Genomic DNA, 26242 nt, shown 5'->3' on the forward strand with positions numbered 1-26242 from the left:
AAAGGCGGAGAAAGGAGATCGGAGGGAAAGCTAAGGGGTCTCGGCTATTTTCACAACATTGGAGATCGTTTCGTGCGAAATCGAGCCCATATCTATGACGAGGAGCCCGAGACAAGTCTTCTGGTAAATTTTGGTGGCCAATGGCCTTCGACGGCGGCGGCGCTACGGTTGAGGGCAACCCGGATGGCGGAGCGACGATCGGCGGTGACCTAAACGACAACGCAATGGTCGGAATCCTAGAGAGAAGTCTTGATTCTCTCTCTAAAAATTAAAAAAAATGAAATAAAAAATAGAAAAAATTGTTATTTATAGAAAAATTTCAGGGGAAATCACGTAGAGGCCCCCAAGTTTTCACGTGTTTTTACAAAATGGTCATGTGAAGGGACATGTTTCATAATTTACCCATTTTCGTTTGTGCTTTGTAATTTTGGTATAATTATTGTTTAGTCTCCTTACTTTACGCGTGTTTTTGCAAGTTAGTCACCTATATGGACTTTTTTATGATTTACCCTTTTTGTGCATGTTATGTATTTTTAGGAAAAATTGTTGTTTAGTCCCCCTATGTTAGCCATGTTTTCGCATTTTGGTCACTGGGCCTCTCTTTTCTAATTTATTTCATATTTTATCATTCAGTTTTATTTTATTTTAATTTAGTAATTGTTTACTTCTGATTTAGCTACTGTTATTTTATTTTATGCAATTTGGTCATTGTTTGTTTCCGATTTAGCGAATGTTTTTATTTTGTTATATTTTAGTCCCCATCTAGATCAATTTTATTTTAGGTTTAGTCCCTAAATTAGGAGAATTCTTAATTTGATCCTCGCTCTTGCTCGAGGTTCCAATTTAATTATTCAAATTTTAAAATTAATTTAGATTAATATTGAAGCCCCTATTTTAGTTAGATTCCAATCTAGTCTTTTAATTTAGGGAAAAATTCAAGTTGGCCCTCGCCTAAATGCTCGATGGACTATCTCAGTTATTCGATTCAATAATTGGTTTAAAAATAAGATAGGAATAATATTAGAGCCTACAGTTTTGGTTTATACCTCTTAGTCCTTTACTTTCATAATTTGACACCTTAAGCTAGAAAAAATCTTTAATTTACCTTAGCTTAATTATGATTAATAAAAATTTGTTTAATTTCATTTTATTTTTAAACCTAAGACAATGTTCACTTATTAGGGAATTAATAGTACATCTCCTGCAAGTATGCTCAGGGGGTGACTATTGGTGATTCCCGAAATAGGTCGACATTATTTTCAAAACTACATAATGTTTTTTGAAATTAAGGTAATGTTCGGTTATTAGGCGCAATAGTTGATCTCCCGCATTTATGCTAGGGGGCGAATGTTATTGGCATTAATAAACGAATACCCTTTTCAACTTTTTGCATTCATAATGATTTTTAAATTAGAAAATATCGAACTTAAAGTTTTCGATTTTAAATATAGGGTAATCAACTAGGTACTAATTTTTGGGTGCTTGTGGGATGTTAATCATTCCCCACACGTAACTGACTATGAACCTAATTTTTGAATTTTCGCATACCTTAAAACTCGATGTTTTGAAAATAAAAAAGTTTTATTAAAATACCTGGATTTCACGGTGTCTCAATCGTACCTTAAATGATTGGTGACGACTCCTCACATTTCGAAACTCTTTTCAAAGAGAAAACTTCTGAGTTGGTATCGGTCTTTCCTCGTTCAAACAAAAAACGGTGTCGACAATTTGGTATAATCATAGTAATATTTATAGAAATAAATCCTTATGGATGAACCAAATAATTATTTATTTTTATAAAACTCATATATTCAATGTTTAAGCCCACAAAAATTCAAAATTTTTGAAGAAAAAAAAGGTAAAAGTTCGTCCGACGTAAACGTGTGTATGATTTTGGCGGTTTTATTTAGAGTCTCAAAGACTCTCTTCTTCTTCGTTAAGTTTCTGAAAAACAATTATTCTTACTATTCTCTCCATTTCTGTTCATATTTTGCGAATCCAATCCGTGGGAAAAAAATGGGATTTCTGAGCACTTTGCTGGGAATCATCGGCTTTGGGATTGGAACTCCTGTTGGACTCTTGGTTGGATTCGTTCTCCTCATTTACTCTAAACCCAAACCTGTAAAGGTAAGCAGTGAATTCACCTCACCCTCAAATTTTCTTCTGGGAATTTGCTGATTATGTTCTTTTTCCTTCAATTTCTTGTTGTTTTTGTTGAGATTGAATCTGGGTATTTGTTGGTTCCTTCATTGATGTTGTGAAAATGTTTCCTTTTTGGGTCTCTTCTGCCATGGTTTAATGCTTTACTGTTACTGGTTTAGATATAACAATGCATTATGATATTGAGGTTTTAGATTCCATCTGGGGTTTCATTGATGTCTTTAAACCTCTGATTTCTGCAATCTTCTCAATTATATATATATATTTGAGATTAACTGAAATATAAATAACTTTCAGTTTTACACTGATTTAATGTTGTGAAATTAGACAATTAAGATTAACAATAGGAAATATAAGATATTCATTGAAGAAAATAAAGAGATAACCTCAACTTTCATTCCTAAATTAATGTAAAACTAAAAGTTTTTTACATTGGGTAACTGAATACTAATTCTCTTTATATATATATATATATAAGATCGTTAGATGAGTAAAAATATACGTATGAGATTATGTTCTTGTTTTTTCGATTAATATTTTCTTATTTACTATTGTTAATTTTAGTATTCTATTTTTATTGATCCAATTATCTTAAAAAATGTAAAATTATAAATTTTTACACGGTGTGAACAGTTCTATATATTTATATATTATACAAGTGGAGAATTAAAGGTAGAAGCTAAGCCAAGTGATTGTCAAAGTCAAGTAATTAGAGGAAAGGTGGAACTTTAATTTCCTTTAGTGCTCATGAATAATATGTGGCTCTTATTTGTCCTTTAAGTGAGAGGACCTAAGCTAACAAGAGAAGTAATTGGAAAATCAATTAGATATGGACCATCTTTAATTTTCTTTCTTTTATTATTCTTTCTGGTTGATTCCTTAATCATGCTTGCACTTGTTCTGATTTGGTTTTTTGGGTCAATTATATTAATGCTATCGTAATGTAGACGAATTAGGTAATGATCTATGCCTCTAGATGTTCCATTGGTTTCATATACGTTGTAGTTGATGGAGAGATGTGAATTGTCAAGTTAGGATGGAGTATGTGACTTTTCCGATGATTCGACGACCGTTGAATTTCATTCAAACGGATAAACCGGGAGATTTTATCCCAAAGACGTGATGACGAATTCTTAATTTCGGTTAATGCTTGATTGTGATTGTGTATGCACTTGATCTTATTTCCATTTTCAGTCGATGTTTGATTATATGGTATGGCTGCATCTAGTTGTTCTGTTGCTGTCATACAGCTCAAGTAGTTGAACAATTATTGACTTATGATAGGACAAAGTTTCTCTATTTCTGGTATGGTTTGATGGAAGTTGAAGTGCTTCGAAACCGAAAATTTACGGAAGATGTGATGGTGAATTCCGAACTAGAGAACGGAGTTCCTCCCGTAATTGTTTTCTTTTGTTTGCAGACTGGCATGCATAGCAAATAGTGATGTTAATTTCCAGCTAATTTTTTCTTGTTTTAAGCTCACATTTGGACCACCTGGTATAGGAACCAATTACGAGGTCGCTTTACGAGCTAGATAACGATGCTTTGCTTGATATTCTACCGGATATTCCGTTATGGGTCAAATGTCCCGATTATGAGAGAGTAAGTATTCAAACATTAGTTTTAAATTACTCTTCTTGTTTTTACTCGAGTTGTATGTTGATGGTAATTGACTATAACAATGCAGGTAGATTGGCTGAACAAGTTTGTTACTGATATGTGGCCGTACCTCGATAAGGTAGTTCGATGACGTAAAACAGTTTCGAGATTTTCGATCATGTTATGAACCGAGTTATGTTTCAATCTGCAGGCAATTTGTGCTCAAATAAAAAGCATTACCGAACCCATGTTCGCCGAGTATGTCGGGAAGTTTCAAATAGAAGCCATTGAGTATGATCATTTAAGTCTAGGAACTATTCCTCCAGAAATTCACGGTAAGTCCTTTTCGCTATTTACTTCATTCACTGTGATGAGATTCGATGCCGAAGATAGCATTGAACAACTATCTCTGTTACTGAACTAATTCGAGATATTAGCGCGATGTAATTACATTATGATCATTGACTCGAATGATTGTGAATAAGATTGAATTCTTTGGGGAAAAATGGATGTTGATTTGTTCGCCAAAATCATATCATGGTACAAGCAAATGATTAAGCACAGGAAATCTCGATTTTCAGGTCTTAAAGTCTCTGAAACAAATGAGAAACAACTAGTCTTGGAACCAGCCGTTCGATGGGCCGGCAACCCGAACATAGTTTTGGCGCTGAAGCTGTTGTCGTTCCGAATCACCGTTCAGGTTAGATGAGTCTAAAGAAAGAATCGAAAGAAGAATGTATCTTTTTTCTTTCTGTTTTCTTCGATAGTTTGATTATGATGCTTCGCAGTTGATCGACTTACAAATATTTATCGTGCCACGGATTACTTTGAAACCTCTTGTACCTACCTTACCATGTTTTGCAACCGCTGCGGTATCACTCCTCGAGAAGGTTAGTAAAACTTTCTGAACACCGAAAATTATAAGTATAGATGAATGCTACAATCATTTTCCAATAATGATATTTGCTATCTGCCTGCAGCCTGATATAGACTTCGGTATGAATATACTCGGAGGCGATATAATGGCTATACCCGGACTTTATCAGTTCGTCCAGGTACCGTACTGGACCGTAATCTTAAATATGTAAAAGAGTAGGACTTTGTTTGCAGTCTGAATTTCAGATAATTGTGGAGAGCTTATGTACTTGGAATTCTGTTCAAAGAGCAGTTAGCTAACTGATCGAGTTGCCTGCAGAAAACGATTAAACGGCAAGTCGCAAGCCTCTGCATATGGCCACAAACATTAGAGATACCGATTCTTGATTCTGCGACGTAAGTTTCTATTATGTATTGCGTTAGTATCTACTCGTTTTTTAATGGAGCTTTCGAGAAATATAAAGAGTTTTATATTTATGGCCGTGTTCTCGATTTGGTTGTTCTATAGAGTGGCTGTAAAGAAGCCCGTCGGAATACTACACGTAAACGTTGTGCGGGCGCAAAAGCTCTTAAAGAAGGATTTACTAGGGACATCGGACCCTTACGTCAAATTAAATCTTACCGGAGAGAGCCTGCCGGCGAAGAAAACAACCATCAAGAAGAGGAATTTGAATCCAGAATGGAACGAGATGTTTAAGTTTATCGTGAAGGACTCCGAGTCTCAAGTTCTTCAGTTGCAGGTCTTCGACTGGGACAAGGTTTTGCCTTCTGGTTTACTTCACTATAGAATCAAAACTTTGCATGATAAAATGATATTTTATCTAAATAACTATTCGAATTATTTACAGGTCGGTAATCATGATTGGCTCGGAATGCAGTTCGTCCCCTTGAAACACCTTACGCCCTACGAGACGAAGGAATTCAAACTCGATTTGCTGAAGCACACTTATAGTTATGATCCTCAAGATAAGAAGCAAAGAGGGAAGATCGTGGTCGAGCTAACATATGCACCGTTTAGAGAAGATAGCATCAAACTAGACGGGACACAAGACGGATACGGGAGAAAGGAAAGCGGACTCAACGGGCGATATTCCGAAAGCGAAGCCTATAGCGGAGCAGGTCTGCTTTCGGTTCTGGTTCAAGGAGCCGAGGACGTCGAGGGCGAACACCACAACAATCCTTACGCCGTCATTTTTCTCAGAGGAGAAACGAAAAGGACAAAGGTGAACTTCTCAGGGCTGCATTGTTTCTCGTTCGCTTTTCCAACTTATTTTGTCGGCTTAACACCGTTCGGTCCAACTCTTACGATGTCATCAGTTGATCAAGGGAACCCGGGATCCCGTTTGGAACGAAGAGTTTCACTTCATGCTCGAGGAACCTCCTATAAACGAGAAGATCCATATCGAAGTCATGAGCAAGCGAACAGGCTTTAGTTTCCGATCAAAGGTACGCATGCATGCGACTGTCTCCCGATTCTCACTGCATCGTTATAACTTCGTCGTCTACTTTCATCATATGCTATGTAGGAACATCTGGGAAATGTCGATATCAATCTTATCGACGTCGTCCATAACGGCCGGATAAACCAAAAATACCACCTGATCGATTCGAGGAACGGAGTGATACATGTCGTGATAAAATGGACGACGGCTTGAGAAACAGGAAATGAATTATAACAGATGTTAATTGGTTTTGCGATAACAATACAAAGATTTGAGGATATACAGACTTTGGTTATCAATTTAAAAATTAAGAGGGAATGGTCCCTAATATTATCGAGCCGTTCGATTATAATCCTTAATATTATCGATCCGTTCGATTTTAGTCCCTCGACCGTTAATTCCCGTTCGATTTTAGTCCCTCAGCCTTATTAGAGACTTAAACAAAAAGGGATTAACGAGAGTTAATGGCTGAGAGACTAAAATAGAACAGATTGATAACGTTAGAGATCATTCTCCCTTAATTTTTAAATTAGTGACCAATGTCGTTCAGACCCTAAACATACGATTTTTGTCGTCACAATTTAATTTGATATTTGTATTCTTTTTACTTTTTAAATTTTGAAATGTAGTTTGAACCAAACAATAACTTCAGAATTTATTAAGTTATAAAATTTTCATAGAATCAACTAAATTTTTTTGAAAATATAAAATATTCCAAATTACAATTAAGAATTATAATCATAATCGTAAATTAAAAACATAAATAGGATGATTTCTTATAATCATCAAAGGAAAACTGGCAACTTAAGATCACATAAGAATCATACACAAAAAGATTAATAATCTAACCAATAAATTTGAACAAAGATAGATACAAACAAACCTGATCGTATCGGCAAACGAACCAAAAAAGTTAATCAAGCTACTGAAAGATCATCAACAAACCGTAAATCAGACTCGAGCGATGTGAAAGTTATCCACGAACACAAATCATGTATCCAAATCCAATCCGAGAGTTCAAAGCAGAGGAAATCAACAAAATATTATATAATCGTCATCTTGATCAGTTATGACGATGTGTAACTCTTAGAAAATGAAATTAAGATGAAGTTGCTATAAATCTTTGCGGTATGTGTTTGAAATTCCATAATTCAAAAAGTATAGAAACTAAAACCGACTAAATTAGAGTACATAAATTAAATCCTTAATTTATTTACAATAGAGAAAAAAATTTAAATAATTACTAAATTACAAATAATCTTTTTGTCTATGGATATTTCTAAAGTTATAAAATATTCATTAATTTATTGAATTATCGCAAAATATTCTTAAACTTTTTATAATTTAGGATAAATTAGGCTTTTAAGGTTTAGGGTTTAGAGTTTAGGGTTCAACAATTCGAAAGATTAAATAACAAATAATCTTTTTAAATTTTAATGACCAAAGAAGAACACAGGTAAAATTGAGAGATGAGAAATGTAATTTACCCTAATTATAAAGATACTTTCATGAAGGAAAGAATATTCCAACACATAATTTTCCTGTTAAACTTTCGAGTATAGATTCCAAATCTTCATTAATTTAACGGTCCAAAATTATGAGATATATGCTTTTCCCCAACCTTCATATTAATATTCCATAGATGACATAATAACGTTACATTTATATTTATTTAACTTGTTTTATTAAGTTGAGTGATTATATGTTCTAAATGCTCTCAATCATTTGACAATAAACATTTAATCATCCTGCTGCAATCGTTGGTGCTCGAACTAGTGACCTCTAAGAATAATAACGATTCCTTTAATCGTTAAGGTAAATTGGTTCGTGTTATATTTATTTAACTGAATTGTGAATATTCAATTTAGGTATTTTTAGGGTTATATATAGTGATGGATTCTTGGGTACTTTTCTATTTTGAAATTCTAAATTTATATATTTAAGTTATTAACTTTATTTATTGTACACATCGTAAGACATCATTTTGTTTATTTAAATATATATATATATATATATATATATATATATGTGTGTGTGTGTGTGTCTTGCCCGTCTAGCTCAGTTGGTAGAGTATAAGGCTCTTAACCTTGTGGTCGTGAGATCGAGTCCCACTGAGGGCAATTCATAACGGATGTCTTCCACGGAAGCTGCTCTCAACCTGACGTTTGGGGCAACCTACTACCCTACCTCCCCCTTACCCTATTACATATTGGAATATGGTCAGTTAATATATATATATATATATATATATATATATATATATATATATGAAGACTTATATGGTATACATAGGTTTTATCGATAATAGCCTAATTTACGGTTAAGGAAATGCGCTACCAAAAGTATTAATGTTTTTTTAACATTTTCGGTAAAGCGATATCTAAAACATTATTTTTTTTACTGAAAATATTAATTTCACTACCTAATTTCTGGTAAAAACCCAATAAAAATAACATTTAAGATAGCGTCTAATATTAACATTTTCGATAGAAAAAATAATATTTTAGGTAATATTTTACTAAAATATAAAAAATATTAATATTTTTGGTAACGTCTTTCCTTAACCATATATTATATCTGATGTATATTTCTAAAAAAATAGAATTTATCAAAGCATGTGATTGTCATGCCAATCCAGGTCAACGAATTAAAATTACTTACATATAATTTATTGTATTATTTGTATTTAAAATTTTAATATATTTATTATTTATATCATATTACATTTAACAATTTATATACAATTTAAAATATAATATTTGACATTTACACATTGACAGATAAAAAAAATAGGTTTTAACATTTGGTTAAATGATGGTTTTGGTCTCTACTTTTTCTAAAAAGTATTTTAATATTCAAAATTTTAATTTTGATAAAAAAACATTTAATTTTACACTAAAATCATTAATTAATTTATAATTAACTATATCATCAAAATTAGTATTATTATATCACATCAATTTTTAATTTAATAAATTAATTTATAATTAACATGTCACTATTTTATTGATTAATAAAAATGAGACTAGTAATTTTATTGAGGTTGAAACTTAAAACCCCTACACAAGTGGTTCAATGTTTAATTATTATATAAAAACTATACTTAAGTTGAGGTTAAAATTAATTATATTAAATTTATAAAAAGAAATTAATTATAAAATAAATTATAAAATATTATAAAAGAATATTTATAACGTTAATTAAAATATATTAATTTTATAAAGTTATTTATAATTTATGTAACAAAATTAAAAGATTAATGAAAAAAGAAGATAAAATATATTAATTATAATTTAAATCATAAATATATTCTAATAATATTTTATAAAATAAGTTAATTATATTTATTTTTAAAAATATATTAAATGCAACCTAAGTTATAAAACACTATAAAATATATTTTATTATTAATTTAGGGTAAATACAAGGTAGTATATGTTCAAATATAATTCTCAACCATTTGACGTTAAGCTTTCACACCTGATATTTTTTATGCTCGAACCTATGGCATCAAAGAATAACAACAATTTCTTTACCACTGGGGTCGTTCGATTAGTGCATAAAATATACTTTATAAACTATATTAATCATAATATAAATTATAAATTATATTTTTGATCGATGTTATAAATACATTCTTATAACATTTTATAGTTAATATATAAATTATAAATTATTATAAACCATAAAATATTTTTATAAAATGTTATAAAAATATATTAATTATAATATGGTTAAACACATAATCTTTTTATAATAGGTCTCATATTTGAGCCTATTAGTAAATTAACTAAAACCAATGAAAAGGCAAGACATAATAATTTAATGGGTAAATTATGCATTTAGTACCTAAACTATTAGTTTTAGTTTATTTTTGTATCTAAACTTTTAATTTTTTTCAAAATCATACCTAACATTTAGTTTTTTTTTTCATTTTAGTGTCCAAAGTTTTTCTCATGATATTCTTATGAGTAAATTACATCATTCATCACTTAACTATCTTCAAACTCCCATTTTGATCATTAAAGTTTAATAATTTTCAATTTAACTACTCAACTTTCAAATTGCTCATGTTTTAATCACTCTAATTTATTTTATTAATAATATTTTGCAACGTGATATCTTTTTATAATTTCATTAATAAAAGAAAAATAAATTTGAAAGTAAGAGTGATTAAATTAGGAGTAATTTGAAAGTTAAGTAATTAAATTAAAAAAATTAAACTTCAATGACCAAAATAAGAGTGAGAATATAATTTAATAATGAATGATGTAATTTACCCATAAAAAGTGTCAAGTTATAACAGTTGCGCTAAGTTTTTAAGGGTATTAAAATGAAATATAAACTAAATGTTAGGCATATGTTGAAAGAAATAAAAGTTTAGGTACTAAAGGCAATGTTTGGAGATTAAATTTCAATCTGAATCATAATAAAAGGACCAAAACCAGAATTTGATCATTTCCAACCATAACGTGCTTTTATCAAACTGGTCTTCTTCCTTTTTACCTCTCCCGACAACGAAAACAAAGGTCAAACAGTTCTCCAAAATCTCCAATAAATTCCATAAACTCAAAAACTCTCCCATCAATGGCGGCCACCAAACAAAAAAAAAGACCACTAATCTTCTTCTCGTTAAAAACAACCATTCTCTCTCACTCTGACTTAGTCCTTTTGACACTATCCTACAAAAAAACTACAGCCTTTACCAGTCTTCTTTTGATCTATTCTTCTAATTTCATATATATAATTTAAAAAAAATAGAGAAAACCTCCATTAAACCCATCGCTCTCTTCTCTTTTTACATGGTTTCTCTCTTTTATCAAAGACTCCATCTTCTTTTCTTTCTTTCTTTTCTCCATGCTCTGTGAAAGGTGGTAACTTTGACATTAGAATAAGATTGAGGATCCATTTTTGAACTTTGGGTTTTTGTTTTTTTGGGTGAAAAATGGGTGGTAAATGGAGAAAAGCAAAGTTGGCATTAGGCTTGAACCTTTGTGCTTATTTACCCAGAACTTTAGATGATGATGATGATGATGGTGATGGTGAAAGGTTATCTGATGCTGCTTTGTTACCTCCTTCAAACTGGGAAAACATGGTTTCTTCCTCTCATGGTTTAAGGTTGTCTAAAAGTACAAGCAAATCACCCAAGGTTTGGTTCTGTCTTTTCTGTATGTGTTTTATTTGATCGAAGGAGATGAACTTTTGGGGTATTATGTTTTCTGTACTTTCTGTTTGTTTCCGGAGAATATATTTAGCATGGGTTGGAAGGATAGAAAGGTTTTAGGTAATAGGACTTGTGTTTGTTTGATAAAATGGAATTCTTTTTTTATGTACTTTTAAAGATTAAAGGTTAAATTGATAAAAAAATGTAGACATGGAGGACTAAAAACGTTATTTATACTTTAATGAATGCCATGTCAGCTATGTTTGATTTAGTTCTCTAATCTCTACTACATTTGTTTCGGCAAACATGCTCAATATGTTTGATGAAGATGGAGCAAGGGGGTGGCCATGCTATATTCACTGCAGAATGCTCACATTCTTTCCACTTCCATTGCATTGCTTCGAATGTAAAGCATGACGATCGAATCTGTCCGGTTTGCGGATCGAAATGGAACGAAATCCCGATTCGGAGCCCCGGTTTAGATCCTCTCCCTGGCAGGGCATCAATGGATGCTGTAGCTTGGACACACAATGATGCTTTGATGGCCGTAGTCCACTGGTTGCCTATGACTCATTGGGATGTAAACCGGCAGCATGTTGTACCGGTCTTTTGATGTACCGAGCCAGGCTTTTTCGATGACGGTGAATCGAACTGTGATTGCTGAAAGTAAGAATTACTCGGATGGCACATCTGTTACAACAATGAAGATGAAACACATCCGGAGGTTTCGACCGTACTGAGGTCTTGTACTTACGATGATTTCACCGTTCTGGTTCACCTCAAAGCTGCTGCAGAGGTTGCAACTCGAAATCCTAGTCCAAGCATTCATTATGCTGGCTTGCTACAATCTCAAAATCATCGTGCTCCGGTTGATCTAGTCACGGTTCTTGATATTAGCACTAGCATTTCCGGCACCAAGCTTGCGTTACTAAAACGAGCGATGGGATTTTTGATACAAAACCTTGGCTCCAATGATCGACATTCGGTCATTGCCTTCTCTTCATCTACCCGTCGTCTCTTTCTGCTTCGTCGGATGTCGGACTTAGGGCTGCAGAACACTTCAAGCTGTTAATTCTTTGGTTGCTCATGGTGGTACCAACATAGCCGAGGTCTACAAAAAAGTGAGAAGGTAATGGAAGATCGAACTGAAAAGAATCCGGTTGCTAGCATTATACTCTTGTCCGACGTGCAGGATACTTGTACCGTCTACGGCACGAGAATGAACGAGTCCCCACCTAACTACGAGTTGCTTGTGCCTCCGTCTATGCATGATGGTGGCAACTCTGGTTTTCGTATTCCAGTCCATGCTTTCGGTTTTGGTGCAGATCATGATGCTTCATTGAGGCATTCGATTTCAGAGATCTCTGGAAGGACGTTTTCTTTCGTCAAAACTGAAACTATTATTCAGGATTGTGGAGTGCATGAATTCGAGTCTCCGCCTCGGCTTGCTTAATGCCGGAAGTTATCCAAGCAATCAGTCAGCTGATGGGAATACCGGATTTATCAATGTCGGGGATCTCTATGCCGACGAAGAGAGGGATTTCTTGGTATCAGTTAGAGTACCGGCCGAGTCCTCTGCATGTGAAACATCATTGCTAAAGGTGAAATGTGTTTACAGGTATCGCTTAAGTAAAGAAATGCGGAGTGCGATATCGTTCGGATTCAAAGACTCGAAATAGCAGGACACGAAGAAATATCAATTGAAGTAGACAGGCAGCGTAATAGTGTTAGGTATGGCTCATAAATATACCGGTTGGATTTCGTGATGTCCAAAGCCTAAGTTGTTCGAAGAATATGACTTGGACGATGAATCGAAGTGGTAGCCACTCATTCTGGGTTGCATGAGTGCTGGCTTCTAGTGAGAGCTTCTGGCAGTTCATGAGACCACATATTTGTTCCCTCTCGGAATCTATCAGCCATGGATGTGCCTGATTCGGATTCGAGTGGTGAGTATAAGATACAGGTATGGGTATTGAATATTGAAATTATTGGTATGAATGAAAGCAGAATCATAGTATACAAATCTGGTGATTCCAAATGTACGATCAAATCGGGCTAACTGGGAAGAATATACCTTAAGATATATGTCAATTGCACTGTAAATTCCGTCATTTGACGGTCTGACATAGTCGGGAATGACAGCTGCAAGTGACTGAAACTTCGGCAACTTCAGGTTAATATCAGGTGCTACTTCAGCCAGATATCCATCCACCAGCGTTGCCACCATTGTCATTGGGGTCAATGGATGGGAACCTCCCATAAGCTGCCCCTCATCAATGACATAACTCGAACTAGAGTTGAGCGACTCCTGATCTACTCGAATAAAGTGATCAAGAATCCGCTGAACGCAGTCGATGTCATAAAGGGTTTCCATGGAGTACCCAATGTTCGGTATCAGAAGATCTTCCAAAGCAGCTTGATCCAGCTGAGCCCCGATCTGTCTCTCTAGCTTCTCTTGACACGGTGGCCTTGCACGTAAAATCATCGATGTTCGGAGAAGCCTCAACAGAAAATTTGTTGGGGTGGCACCCTTTTGGGTAGGTATCAATGCCACTATTTCTTCAAGGAGATGCCTTTGATCCATATCAGATAGGTGAGACGTGGTTGATACAGGGGCAGCATTGTTCCGACTCTGGAAGCTCGATTGCCTACACAACAATGGAAGATGCGACTATGCGTAGTGGACAACGGAACCGGCAATCCTCTCTGGCTTCATGCCACTTGAATCGAAAGCTATAATCAACCTTTTATACAGCCGTAATCTAAAGGACACATCTTCATACCACCAATCCTCACTCGATGTTTGTGGTTTGGCCGTCGTACATATTCCATTCCATAAGACATGGTTGCCTTCTGGACATTGTGCAGTACCATTTTCTGATAAAGGCCAACTGAACAGACTCGTATCAGCACAAGCTTTAATCGACAAGGAATCGATGCACCGGGGAACAATATGAAGTTATTCTGAATATGGTAGAAACTCTTCGCAGGTTTGCTTTGATCGTGTCCGTCCAGTGACCAAACATTTCATTCAGAAAGCTCAGTCTGCGTTATAAGATTTCTGTCCCCGTGATCTTCGCTCATTTGAAGATACTCGGCAGCACACCGAAGACCGACTATATTCATTGCATTGAGCTCTAATCTGATTCCATAGCAGAATTTGGCTACAAGCAAAAAGGTCTTGGCTCCGCCAGGTATGTGATGGAATTGCAGAACACACTTCTTGCCATCCAAACCGCAATAGTCCTTAATTCGATCAGCGATTACTAGGCTTCTCGAAAGCAATGGAAACTGATAAACAAGGCAAAAGATCGAGAAAAGGGAAACGGCATTCTTATTAGCAAATGAATAAGGTACCCTAAACATTCTTCTACAACAATATGAACCAAGCTAAGCACCTTGTGAAGATGGAAAGCCATATCTCTGACTTCGACTACAAGATCACTAGGAAGACCAGTCCAGCACAACCTGGAAGATCAAATACGAGATCGAATAGTAATACGGAACACAGAGAACTAAGCTGCCAATTCAATAATGGAACATATATAGGTAAACCAGAATACAAGAAAGTGAAGATTAAGTTAAAAAAAAACCCCATTGGCTCCATTTTCTTCTCTTTTCTACACCATATGAACCCTAGTTTTTTTCCAAAACCAACCGAAGCAATACCACCTTTATCGATTCAACACTCTTCATAGATTAAAAACACATAAATCCATGAATCCTAATCCTAATTAACAATACATAAAATTCAAACATTAGATAAGAACAAAGCAAGTTATTTGTAACTCAAGAAACAAGCAAGTTACTTGTAACCCATACTCCAAATTCATCATATTTCAAAAGATCAGACAAAAAAAAAGTGAAACAATTAAGAACCCATACGCTGAATTCATCATATTTTCAAGCAATCAAATAAAAATTGGATCTTTTTATATTTGGACATTTAGTCATCTCGGTGTTTGTAGTTACAAATGTTATCCTTTTAGGTGCTTGGGTCGTCAATCGTTTTAATTTTCTTCGTTAAGTGACACGTGCTATAATATGGTGATTTAAAAAAAAAATTAAATGTTAAAAATATTAGTATATTTATTTAAAAACGACCCTATTTTTTCTTAAATTATAAAAAGCTCCAAATTCTTAAAATCCTAACCTTAACCCGTCACCCCCTTTTCGGCCACGACCACCGTCGTCAACGTGGTCTCTGTCATCCTCCTAGTCATATGACGTCATAGTTTCCGCTGATTGACCATTGGAATTGCGTGGGATCACAATTTTTATCCTAGGTTTCGAGGGGTAAAACATCGATTTGTCATTGATCGGCTGTTGATCTATCACGATTTCATAAGGGTTTTTGTCATCGAGGGTAGGTGAGGTCGAGTAGAGCTTCGTTGATGGCAAATGGCGATTATTAGCGTGTGTTTAAGGGTTGAAATGAATATTTTCAAAGTTTTGGGGGTTTTCAAAATTTGTGTTTTATTTTTTTAAAAATATATATAATTTTAAAAATTTTATTTTTAAATAAAAATTTTAAATTTACCATATTGTGACACGTATCGTTTAACAATAGAAATTAATATCATTGATGGTCCGAATACCTGAAGTGATAACATTTGTAACGTTAAGCATCGAGATGAATCAAAAAATAATTTATGCACCTATTTAAAAAATAATATAGAGTTTGAACACTAATTTTGATATTAAGCCTTTAAAATAAGGCAATCTTTAACGTATTTAAATCAACAACAAAAACATAAATTAAAACAAGAGTAAACAAAACGGGAAATTGAAGGTTCTAAATAACTTCCGTTATCATTCCCGTTGAGCGACCGGGTACGATCTGTTATCACCTGCCACACCCGGTCACACCGTCGGTGTGGCGGATGTGTTGGCCGACACGCCAGATTAATTCCCGGTAATTGGAGGTTTTCTCCAAATATTTCGTGGTGTATGATAACGTGGTGGGGTCCAGGAGCTTCTGAAAGAGTTGATTGGATGAGATGGGAAAGTGGAGTCCACGTGGGGGCTGAAGATTCATTTTTTCCCCGTTAGGGTGGAGAGGTACTTGCCCACATGATGATGCGAACACGTGACTTTCACTCACATGGATTGAGATTTGTCTTTCCTTTTTTTTTAAAAAAATAAATTATTTTTATTCGAATATATTTTAAAGTTAATTTATCATATGTTTTTAATTTTTTTTATTTTGAACATAAAAATTTTATTTTTAATTTATGACACTCATTTTAAATTAATCTTTAAGTTTTTATTTAATTCCTATGATACTATAATCCTCATTCTAAATTAATCATCGAACTTTTAAACATATATGTTTCATTTCTAAACTATTGATATATGCTAATAGTGTCCCTAGTCGATAAAACGTTACAAAACTTGTTGACTGTCATGTAAACACTAATGTGTATTATGCAATAATATGATACGACTTAAATGATAAATAGTGTTATAACATGACTCTCGAAATCATTATTATGGTGAAATTGAAAAGTTATTTTTTATTCTCAATTTATTTATATTTTTTATATTTTAAAATTAAATGATTTTTTATTTAAATTTAATATTAATTATCATTTATATCATGTAATACATGTTATGCATTAGGATTTATATGAAAATTAATAATTTTTATAATGCTTTTATTATCAAGGAAATGGTTAGCATATAATGAAAATATTGAGATGAAATTATAATGTTTAAAAGTTTAATAGTAAATTTAGAATGATGATCATTATTTGAAGATTAAAGTAAGTGATAATTTTAGTGTAAATTATATGTTTAATACCTAAATTATTAGTTTTGGTGTGTTTTATTACATAAACTTTTACTTTTTTCAAAATCATACATAACATTTAGTTTTTTTATTTTAGTACATCAGCGTTAAAAACTTAATCACACTGCAATTTATATGGGTAAATTACATCATTCATCACTCAACTATCTTCTCACTCCTATTTTGGTACCAAAGTTTAAAAAATTTCAATTTAACTACTCAACTTTCAAATTGATCCTATTTAATCACTCTAATTTATTTTTATTAATATTTTTGGTGACATGAAATTTATTATTATTATTTTATTAATATATAATTAAAAATAAATTTGAAAGTTAGAATGATTAAATTATGAGTAATTTGAAAGTTAAGTAATTAAATTAAAAAAATAAACTTTAGTGACCAAAATAGGAATAAGAAGCTGGTTGACTGATGAATAATGTAATTTACCTATAGGAAAGGTGTCACTGTGCAAGTCACCCATTAAATTTTAACGACGATGTACTAAAATGAAAAAGAAAAAAAACTAAATGTTTGGAATGCTTTTGAAAAATTGAAAGTTTAGGAACTAAAATAGACAAAAACTGATAGTTTATATACTAAACATGGAATTCACCCTAACTTTTAATATTTTTGACAAGAAAAATAAGAAGATCACATGAGTCAAACAAAAGCTCCAATGAATTAAAAAGAAATATATATGTGAAGTAAGTCTAAAATGTGTGTAGGATGCATATGCAAGCACATGAAAATATGTAGAGAAATTCCAAATGGTAATTAAAAAATTAATCAAACCCTATATATAATTAAAAATTAAAATATATAATTATCATTATTATATCACAAGATGTTTGATTTAATTAAAACATTAAAACAGTTGTCCCCATATATAAATATTTTGGAAATTATTCAATCAAGTGTTGTAATTTAGATTATAAAAATATATATATTTTTAGTTAAAATAATATATTTTTATTTCAATTTTTTATCTTTTATTCCTATAAAAATATTGAAGTCTGTTATTATTTCCTTTCCAATCACATCATTAAAATTTTAAATTTATTATTTCAATAAAATTATTTTTTTCAATTTTTTATAATGAGATAGAAAGGATTAAAACAATTAACGTTAGTTTAATAAAATCATTATTATTCTATCATATTTGAATTAATTTATATGTCTTTATTACTTAATTTATTTTAAATGAGAAAAGTACATTTGTTTGTTTATGCTCGTTTGTTTATTAAAAAGATGAAAATGAATAAAAAATTTTATTCATTTTATTAAATGAACAAACACAAATAAAGGGGATGTTTGTTCATATTAGTTCATTTATATTCATTCATTTGTGTTCGTTTATCATTTTAACGAACGAACACAAACATACTAAATTTCTTAATGAATGAACACAAACAAAAAATTTCGTTCGTTTAGTTCTCCGTATTCTTTTGTTTGTTCGATTAAAGTTAAACGAACGGCTTTAACTGAACGAACATGAATATACTTTCGTTCGTTTTCGTTTATAAATATAGTATGGATAATATAATGAGGGGCATTTGAGTAAGACTACTATAAAAATAAAGCTATACCTTAAACTCGGCCCCACCGTAGTCCTCAGGTCACATCTTGTCGGCGAACGGCTTGATCCTTCAAAGTGGGCCCACATAACACATGATCTAAGGAAACATCAAACATCCTAGAAAGGTAATAAAAACAACTCCTTATGGGTACTTTCGTCTAAGTGAAGTCAGTATTACCAACGTGGCAGACAAAGCTTGTCCACGTAGTCAAATGAAAATGGTCATATACTTTATATCTTTTACGGATTTACTTCTTTTACAATTTAATCTTTTTTTATCTCTTTACTTTTCGATATGTTTATTTTTTATTGAGTTAATTGCATCACACATCCTCAAACCATGCCTTTCATATTAATTTGGTCCATAAACTTTTAAATATTCTAAATTTCATCCTTAAACTATGATCACCATTTTAATTTGGTCCTCAAACTTTTGAACATTTTAATAACGTCCCTTAAAATCATTAAAAAGTTTGTAGATAAAAATAGAATATTCAAAAGTTTTAGGACTAATATAGAATGAGGGCTGAAGTTAGAGGATGAATTAAGAACTCTCAAATGTTGAAGACCAATTTAGAATAAGAGTCATATTTTAAAGATAAAATTAAAATTAGTCAAAAGTTTAGAAATCAATTTAAAATGACAGTTATAGCATCACATGTTTAAATAAAGCGTAAACTATAAATTTAGTATCTAAACTATTAGTTTTGGTCTGTTTGAGTACATAATCTTTTGAATTTTTTAAAATCTTATATGAAGTTTAGTTTTTATTTCATTTTAGTACCCCTGTACTTTAAAACTTAACATGTTTAGTATCTAAATTATTAGCTTTGATCTGTTTTGGAACCTAAATTTTCAATTTTTTCAAAAATTAATGTTAAATGGTTAACGGAGTATTAAAGTGAAATAAAAACTAAAGTTTTTAATGACATGTACTAAAGTGAAATAAAACTTTAGGTATAGTTTTGAAAAATTGAAAGTTTAAGTACTAAAATGTATGAAAACTAATAGTTTAGGTACTAAATGTGTAATTTACCCTTAAATAAAATAAGCTACATTAAATTATTGCAAAAGGTTAAAAGTAATCAAATCGTGGTAAAGGGAATAAGGCTGTAAAGAAATCAAAGTTAAAGCCAGGGACCTTCTGTACAACTAAACCAAGGTCTTTAACGCATAGTCACGTGTGATTCGATCCACCTCACGTGGTTTCTACACTGAAAACGTAGCTGGAGGCTGGAGTCGAGGGAGCTTCGATTCGCTGTTGTGGGCTCCACGGGACAAGACCGTGAATCTCTGTCCTGCCACGTCGGCAAACAAGAACATCGTGCGGAACCGACGGTTTCCAACGTGCGAAACGGGACCCACAATCAACATGGACCGTGTGTGTTACTTTTTTTTGTTCTAACTTTGACTTGCTTGCACGCACGCACGATGCACATGACCGCACCACCACGAAACCCCCCGTTCCCCGTATATTCCGCCGGGTACAGCCACGTCGTTGTTTAATCTAGTTTACGACTTTGCCCATGCCTTGGCAAATATGGGACATGATTACTGGAGGACACGTTAGTCATGAAAAATTATAGGAAGGTTTCCCTGTCCTTTTCCCTCACTAGTTCCATGTGTACGTGACAACTAATTCCTAATTGTAAAAGGAATTGTTACTTCCCTCTGAAATATTTTAAAATTTAAATAATATTATTTAAACAAAAATATATCAAAGGTCTTTGTATTTAAAAAAAATAATGTAACACTCGTATTATTCTTTTTCAATGTGGGCCTTCAATTTAAAAAATAAATCTAATATGATCATTTAACCAACATTTTTTTATCGTTAATTGTTACGATACTGATGTGGGAGTTCACGGTGCTGACATGGTAGTCCACGATGTTGACATGGCAGCCCATGATGGTAGATTAACATGGCATGTGGATTGTCATGTCAGCATTGTGGACCGTCACGTTTGTACCATGAACTAGCACGTTAATATTGTAACGGTCAACAAAAAAAACGTTGATCAAATGGTCAAATTGATTTTTTTTTTAGTTAGAGGGTCGCGATGAGAGAAAAATTAATACGATAATCAAATTGATTTCTTTTCAAAATGATCTCTAATGTCGTTTTGTATATTATTTATAGAAGTAAGTAAATTTATTCAAGTATAAAAGAGAAAAATTTGTAATAGATTCGTCACAAAAATTAAAAAATGAATCTCGAAAAAGTTAAATTTATAATTTTTATTTGTCGCACAAAAATAATTTTTTATTCAAGTAAATTTATAGTTTTAATTTTAGGTAATATTTAGTTGTGTAGGCTTACAAGATTTAATTAATTAATTAATTGATTGATTTTTATTTCATTTAAATGTGTTTAAACCGTCTAATTGAGGTAGATAAATTGGTGAGTCAAATTTACTGGTCCGTGTCTAAGGTGATTTGCTATCGATGTGTTAGGTAATATTTAGGAATTAATAAGTGGTTATATATATATATATATAGTGTAAATGAAACGATTAGTACTTAGACTATCAGTTTTAGTTTCTTTTAGTATTTAAACTTTTAATTTTTTAAAATCATACTTAAAGTTTAGTTTTTATTTCATTTTAGTATATCTCGTTGTTAAAAACTTTAGTTTTTATTTCATTTTAGTACACCGTTCAAAATTTAATGTTAAGTTTTGAAAAATCAGTTTAGGTACTAAAACAGATAAAAATTGATAGTTTAAGTATTAAATATGTAGTTTACCCATTTAAAAATTATAAAATAATTTTTTATCAATGAATAAAGGCATGGGCACCATTGTAGGGCACAAAGCCATGTGCCTTTCCCATAGGTTTTAGATGCACTGCCCATATTTTTTTTCGACACAATAAAAATTTATGGGTTCTTTTAGTGCATAAGATTATGGGGGCTTTAGTGCATATTATTATTATTAGGTTTAAATATATATATTTGGTACTTTAATTAGACACTTTGTTTTAAATTGGTATTTAAAAAAATTTTGCTCTCAAACTGATACTCAAACTTTAATTTTATCATCTATTTTGATAATTTTATTAACTATGTTACCTTTTAATGACGTGAAAATAAAAAATTATTCCAATGGAAAAAGTACCAAAATATTGTATTGAATTAAAGTTCGAGTATCAACTTGGAAGAAGGTGTCTAAGTTCAGGGATCAATTTGGGAGTAAAATTCTTTAGGTTAGGTATCAACTTGGGATAAGATATATAGTTCTAGCACCAAATATATATTTAAGCCTTATTATTATTAAGTAAAAAATAAAAGAGGTTCATGTACTTTTGAAAAAAATTAGTGTAGCCCTCGTATTATTTTCTCTCTCAATATGTCCATTCAACTCAGAAATCAAACCCAATGTGGTCATTTGACCAAAGTTTTCCGTTGTTGACCGTTACAGTATTGACATGGCAGTTCACAGTGCTGATATGATGATTCACGATGCTGATGTGACAGCCCGTCTACTATGTTTGAGTTACCAATTTAATCCATCTACCATGTCATTTGACACATCATCAACCACTATAGACTTTACGTCAGTATCATGAACTGCCACGTCAACACTGTGAAATGTCATATTAGTACCGTAACGACCAACAACGAAAAAAGTTGGTCAAATGATCACATTTAATTTATTTTTAAAGTTGGAGGGCTACATTGAAATATAAAATAGTAAGAAGGCCACGTCGTTTTTTTAGATACATAGACCTCTGATGTCTTTTTGCCTTACTATTATTATTAGACTTAAAGTTACATGAAGCCCTCAAACTTTTGAAGAAGAAAAATCAAGCTCTTACATATTTTCAATCAATTAAGTCCTTATATTTCAAAATTTCATCGATTTACCTTTTTGATCCTCATTAATAGTTAAATCTAACAATTTTTACCAATTGGTATCCTATGTCATAATCATGTGGCATTTCAATAAATTTAATGAATTTTTAGATTTATTTTATAATTTTGTTAATATTTAATGATAATGAATTTAATTTATCAGTTTGAAGGCTTAATTGATTTAATTTCTCAGCTTAAGAGTTTGATTGAGTGCAAAAATAATAATAATTTAATTAATTCTTCAAAAATTTAAAGACTTCATGAAAAATGTACAATTAATTTGTGCAACCTGTGAATTAATAAGAAAAACACCCTTCAAATACAAGTTGATAACCAATAAAAATATGAAGTTAGGCTGATATTTCTTTAAAAAGTTCATTATTATTATTAATGAAACATTTTAATTTTATAAATAAAGTTAAAATTATGTCATTGTGTATACTTATAATTTAAATTTTAAACCCTTTTTATTTGAGATAACAAAATGAATTATTCAGAGTTTAAACCTTTTTTTAATTTTACAACATAAAATAATGCAACTAATTGACAACTCTATGACCTAAATTTTATAGGGTAAACTACGCATTTAGTACATAAATTATCAGTTTTATCAGTTTTTGTACCTAAACTTTCAATTTTTTAAAAACTTAACGTTAAATTTTGAACAGTGTACTAAAATGAAAAAAAAACTAAACTTTAGGTATAATATTAAAAAAATTAAAAGTTAGGAAAACGGACCTAAATTGATAGTTTAGATACCAAATGCATAATTTACCCAATTTTATAATGCATTTAGCCTAACCTTTCCTACTAAATCTAAATGGATTTCAACCCCCTAATTTTGCTTCTTTTTTAAAAAAAATAAAGGGAGAAGTATTTTACAAGAAAGTGATACTAAGAGTACAACCCAAGTTATAATTTTTTTAAATAAACTTAAAAAATCTCCAAATATTTTAGCAAACTTTTCATAAAATATATAAAAGAAGAGTGAGTATTTTAGAAGGGATTGATGCAAAGAGTGAAATTCAAGGTTAGTTTAAAAGAGAATGAAAGGAGATATGGAGTGAGGTTCATCATTTCTCTAGTCCCCTAATCTATATTTTAAACATTCTGACCCAAATATTTAATAAAATATCAAAACTTTTCTTTAATCTATAATATTTTATAACTTGATCCTAATGTAGTATCCTTTGTTTGATGGTAATGCCCTTTCCAATTTTGAACAACCTGTGGTTCCCATTCCATAGATTAGGGTTATGAGAAGAAAAGAAATTGATTTCCATTAGGTGTTGTAGGGTAATATTATAGTTCAAAAAGTTATAACTAAAAATGAGGTGTGAAATTAGTAGTAATATTTATATAAATGGAGTTAAATTTTTAATATTTAAAATTAATTTATAGATTGTATATAAATAAAAAGAGGAAAAATTAATTTTGAAGAATGCCCTAAATTTCATTAAATTGTTTTTTTTTCCTATAGAAACAATAATAATTGATAGCTAGTGGAAGGGACCCAAAATAATTGTTCAAAACCCATAACTTTATAAATATATTAAATTACACAAAAAGTCAAGATTGTACAAGAGATTAAAATATTATGAACTTGAATATTTAAATTCGAATTTTATCATTTGAAAATAAACGTTTTTACTTATGGCATATGCGATATTCAAATCTGAGACCTCAAGAAATAAGAACAAATTCATAACCACTTAAGTCACAGTAAAATATATTTTTATCCATGCCAAATGTAACCCTAATTTTTCACTTTTTTTTGGTTAACCTCTAGTTTCAAGGCTTTGCTTTGGCTAATCTGGATCGACCCGGGTCACACACCTAGCTTTGGTGGGTGAGTATCCCAGCGGGAATTTTCTGCATACACAAGGACTCGAGAACTTGAAACATTGCTTAAGCGATATCAAGCTACTTATCACATGAACCAACCCGTTTTTATTTTTTTTACCATACGTAAAATCTTATAGACCATATAATGAAGACATTCAATGATAGTAATTGTTATTTTTCCCATCACATTCCAAATTTTAGTGGTCCATATCAAGTAGAAAAATGATGCCATCAAACAAAAAAATGTGGAATATTTGAAAATAACTCATTGATATATAAAATAAAAGTGAATAAGTTCGTGATGGGTCTAAATTTATGGTTCCACATGTGCATGAAAACATGTTTTTAAGCAGTTAAAAAAATTAAAATGCATCAAACTTAGGTCAACATGTGATATCTATGCCATCACCACTCATTTTCTTTTACTCTAATTGGTGTCACACAAAAATATCATCATAAATGCATTACGATTAGGTTACTAATTACATATTCTATTAAGGACTGATGCAAGATTTTAGGTTATGATGTACGGACTTTTAAGAATTTATATGAGAAATTCAGGAGTGCGGAATTAGATCATCAATAAACTATATAAATAAAATACCTGAATTTTATGAGAATTTGAATCTTTTAAAGAGTACGACCGTCTTCCAGCATACCATTTGATCTATCCTTGCCTACATAATGATTGTTTTGTAATATTTAATCTAAATTAATTAATTAATAAATTAAATATAAGGTAAACCACACGTTTGATAACTGAACTTTACTCCCTCACTTAGTTCACTCATTGTACTTTTAATTTTTTCCCGATTTACTCACTAAACTTATAGATTGAATTTTTTGTCACTCCACCGTTAAATAATTAACGGCGTTATGACATGGCTGTATTTTAATCAAAATGATGTCATTTTAGTCTAAATTTATTTTTTCCTGGCATTCAAAGTAACGTCGTTTTGATGTAGGTTGTCATATCATAACGTCATTAATTATTTTAACGGCGGAGTGAAAAAAATCAATCTATAAAGTTCAGTGAGTAAATTGAAAAGATTGAAAGTACAATGAGTGAAATATGAGAGAGCATAGTTCAGTTGTCAAATATGTAATTTACCCTTAAATATAAGTGATTATAAAAATATAATTATTTGTTTTAGTTAAAATCTATAAATAAATTATGAAATTATTTTATTTTATCGACCATTTAAAAAAATCGCGTTAGGACGTGTGAGGTGTGACAAAAGAGAAAATAAAAGTTGTAGTTTTAAGGGAAACATGGATGTCTAACGAAAGACAGTCTAATATAATGTTAAGGAAAGTTGTAATAAAAAATATTAATTTTTTTTAATATTTCCGGTAGAACGCTACTTAAAATGTTAATTTTTTTTAATATTTTTTGTTGCAATCAAAAATGTTATCGAGAAAGTAACATTTTCAGTTGTAACCGAAAACGTTAAAAGATTAACATATTATGTAACGAAATTAACATTTTAAATAGCATTTTATCGAAAATATTAAAAAATATTAATATTTTCGATTACGTTTTTCCTTAATCTTATATTAAACTGTCATACAACATACATAACTACCATAAATCGGGTGGCAAATCTAATCCACACGAGACTGTCAAAACCAAGTTCAGAAAAAAGCCCACGCGCAGTTTCACATTGCCACGTCAATAGAACCAATAAAATAATGCCAGCTCAGTAAAATTCAACGTGCGTGCCTCCACGTTTCGACAACTGAAGATAGTCATTTTTTCTTTTTCACTTTCCTTGTTTTGTTAAAATTTAGGCAGTTAAATAATAATAATAATAATAATAGGATTTGTTAACGATTTTAATTATAAAAGAATTTTTTTAATAATTTAAATTATTAAATGGTTGTATTTATTTAAAATTAAATATAAAATATTATGACTCTCATTTTAAATTATT

General features: G+C 31.3%; 1 protein-coding gene and 2 pseudogenes across 1 annotated transcript; 2 read left to right on the forward strand and 1 right to left on the reverse strand.

Moving 5' to 3' along the window:
- Nucleotides 1-1982: 1982 nt before the first annotated feature.
- LOC120156101 (synaptotagmin-3-like) lies at nucleotides 1983-6356 on the forward strand. Its single transcript, XM_039167518.1, has 12 exons — nucleotides 1983-2127; nucleotides 3664-3762; nucleotides 3848-3898; nucleotides 3971-4094; nucleotides 4341-4459; nucleotides 4548-4649; nucleotides 4740-4814; nucleotides 4955-5031; nucleotides 5144-5393; nucleotides 5484-5858; nucleotides 5953-6081; nucleotides 6162-6356. Exons 1-12 carry the CDS (start codon nucleotides 2017-2019, stop codon nucleotides 6288-6290), a joined length of 1641 nt encoding a protein of 546 aa, XP_039023449.1. The 5' UTR covers nucleotides 1983-2016; the 3' UTR covers nucleotides 6291-6356.
- Nucleotides 6357-10959: 4603 nt separating this feature from the next.
- LOC120156045 lies at nucleotides 10960-12985 on the forward strand (annotated as a pseudogene).
- A 4-nt stretch (nucleotides 12986-12989) lies between these two features.
- Nucleotides 12990-16279, reverse strand: LOC120156046 (annotated as a pseudogene).
- Nucleotides 16280-26242: the final 9963 nt, after the last annotated feature.

This window comes from Hibiscus syriacus, unplaced genomic scaffold, assembly GCF_006381635.1.
Source record: "Hibiscus syriacus cultivar Baekdansim isolate YM2019G1 unplaced genomic scaffold, ASM638163v2 tig00111213_pilon, whole genome shotgun sequence".
Classification (NCBI taxonomy): Eukaryota; Viridiplantae; Streptophyta; class Magnoliopsida; order Malvales; family Malvaceae; genus Hibiscus; species Hibiscus syriacus.

What these genes read in the sequence shown, in the direction of transcription:
- LOC120156101 (XM_039167518.1), top strand. Translation starts at nt 2,017, where the DNA reads ATGGGATTTCTGAGCACTTTGCTGGGAATCATCGGCTTTGGGATTGGA. An exon ending in GACTTTATCAGTTCGTCCAG is followed by an intron (nt 4,815 to 4,954) that starts GTACCGTACTGG and finishes AGTTGCCTGCAG; the next exon opens with AAAACGATTAAACGGCAAGT. An exon ending in GAGAAACGAAAAGGACAAAG is followed by an intron (nt 5,859 to 5,952) that starts GTGAACTTCTCA and finishes CGATGTCATCAG; the next exon opens with TTGATCAAGGGAACCCGGGA.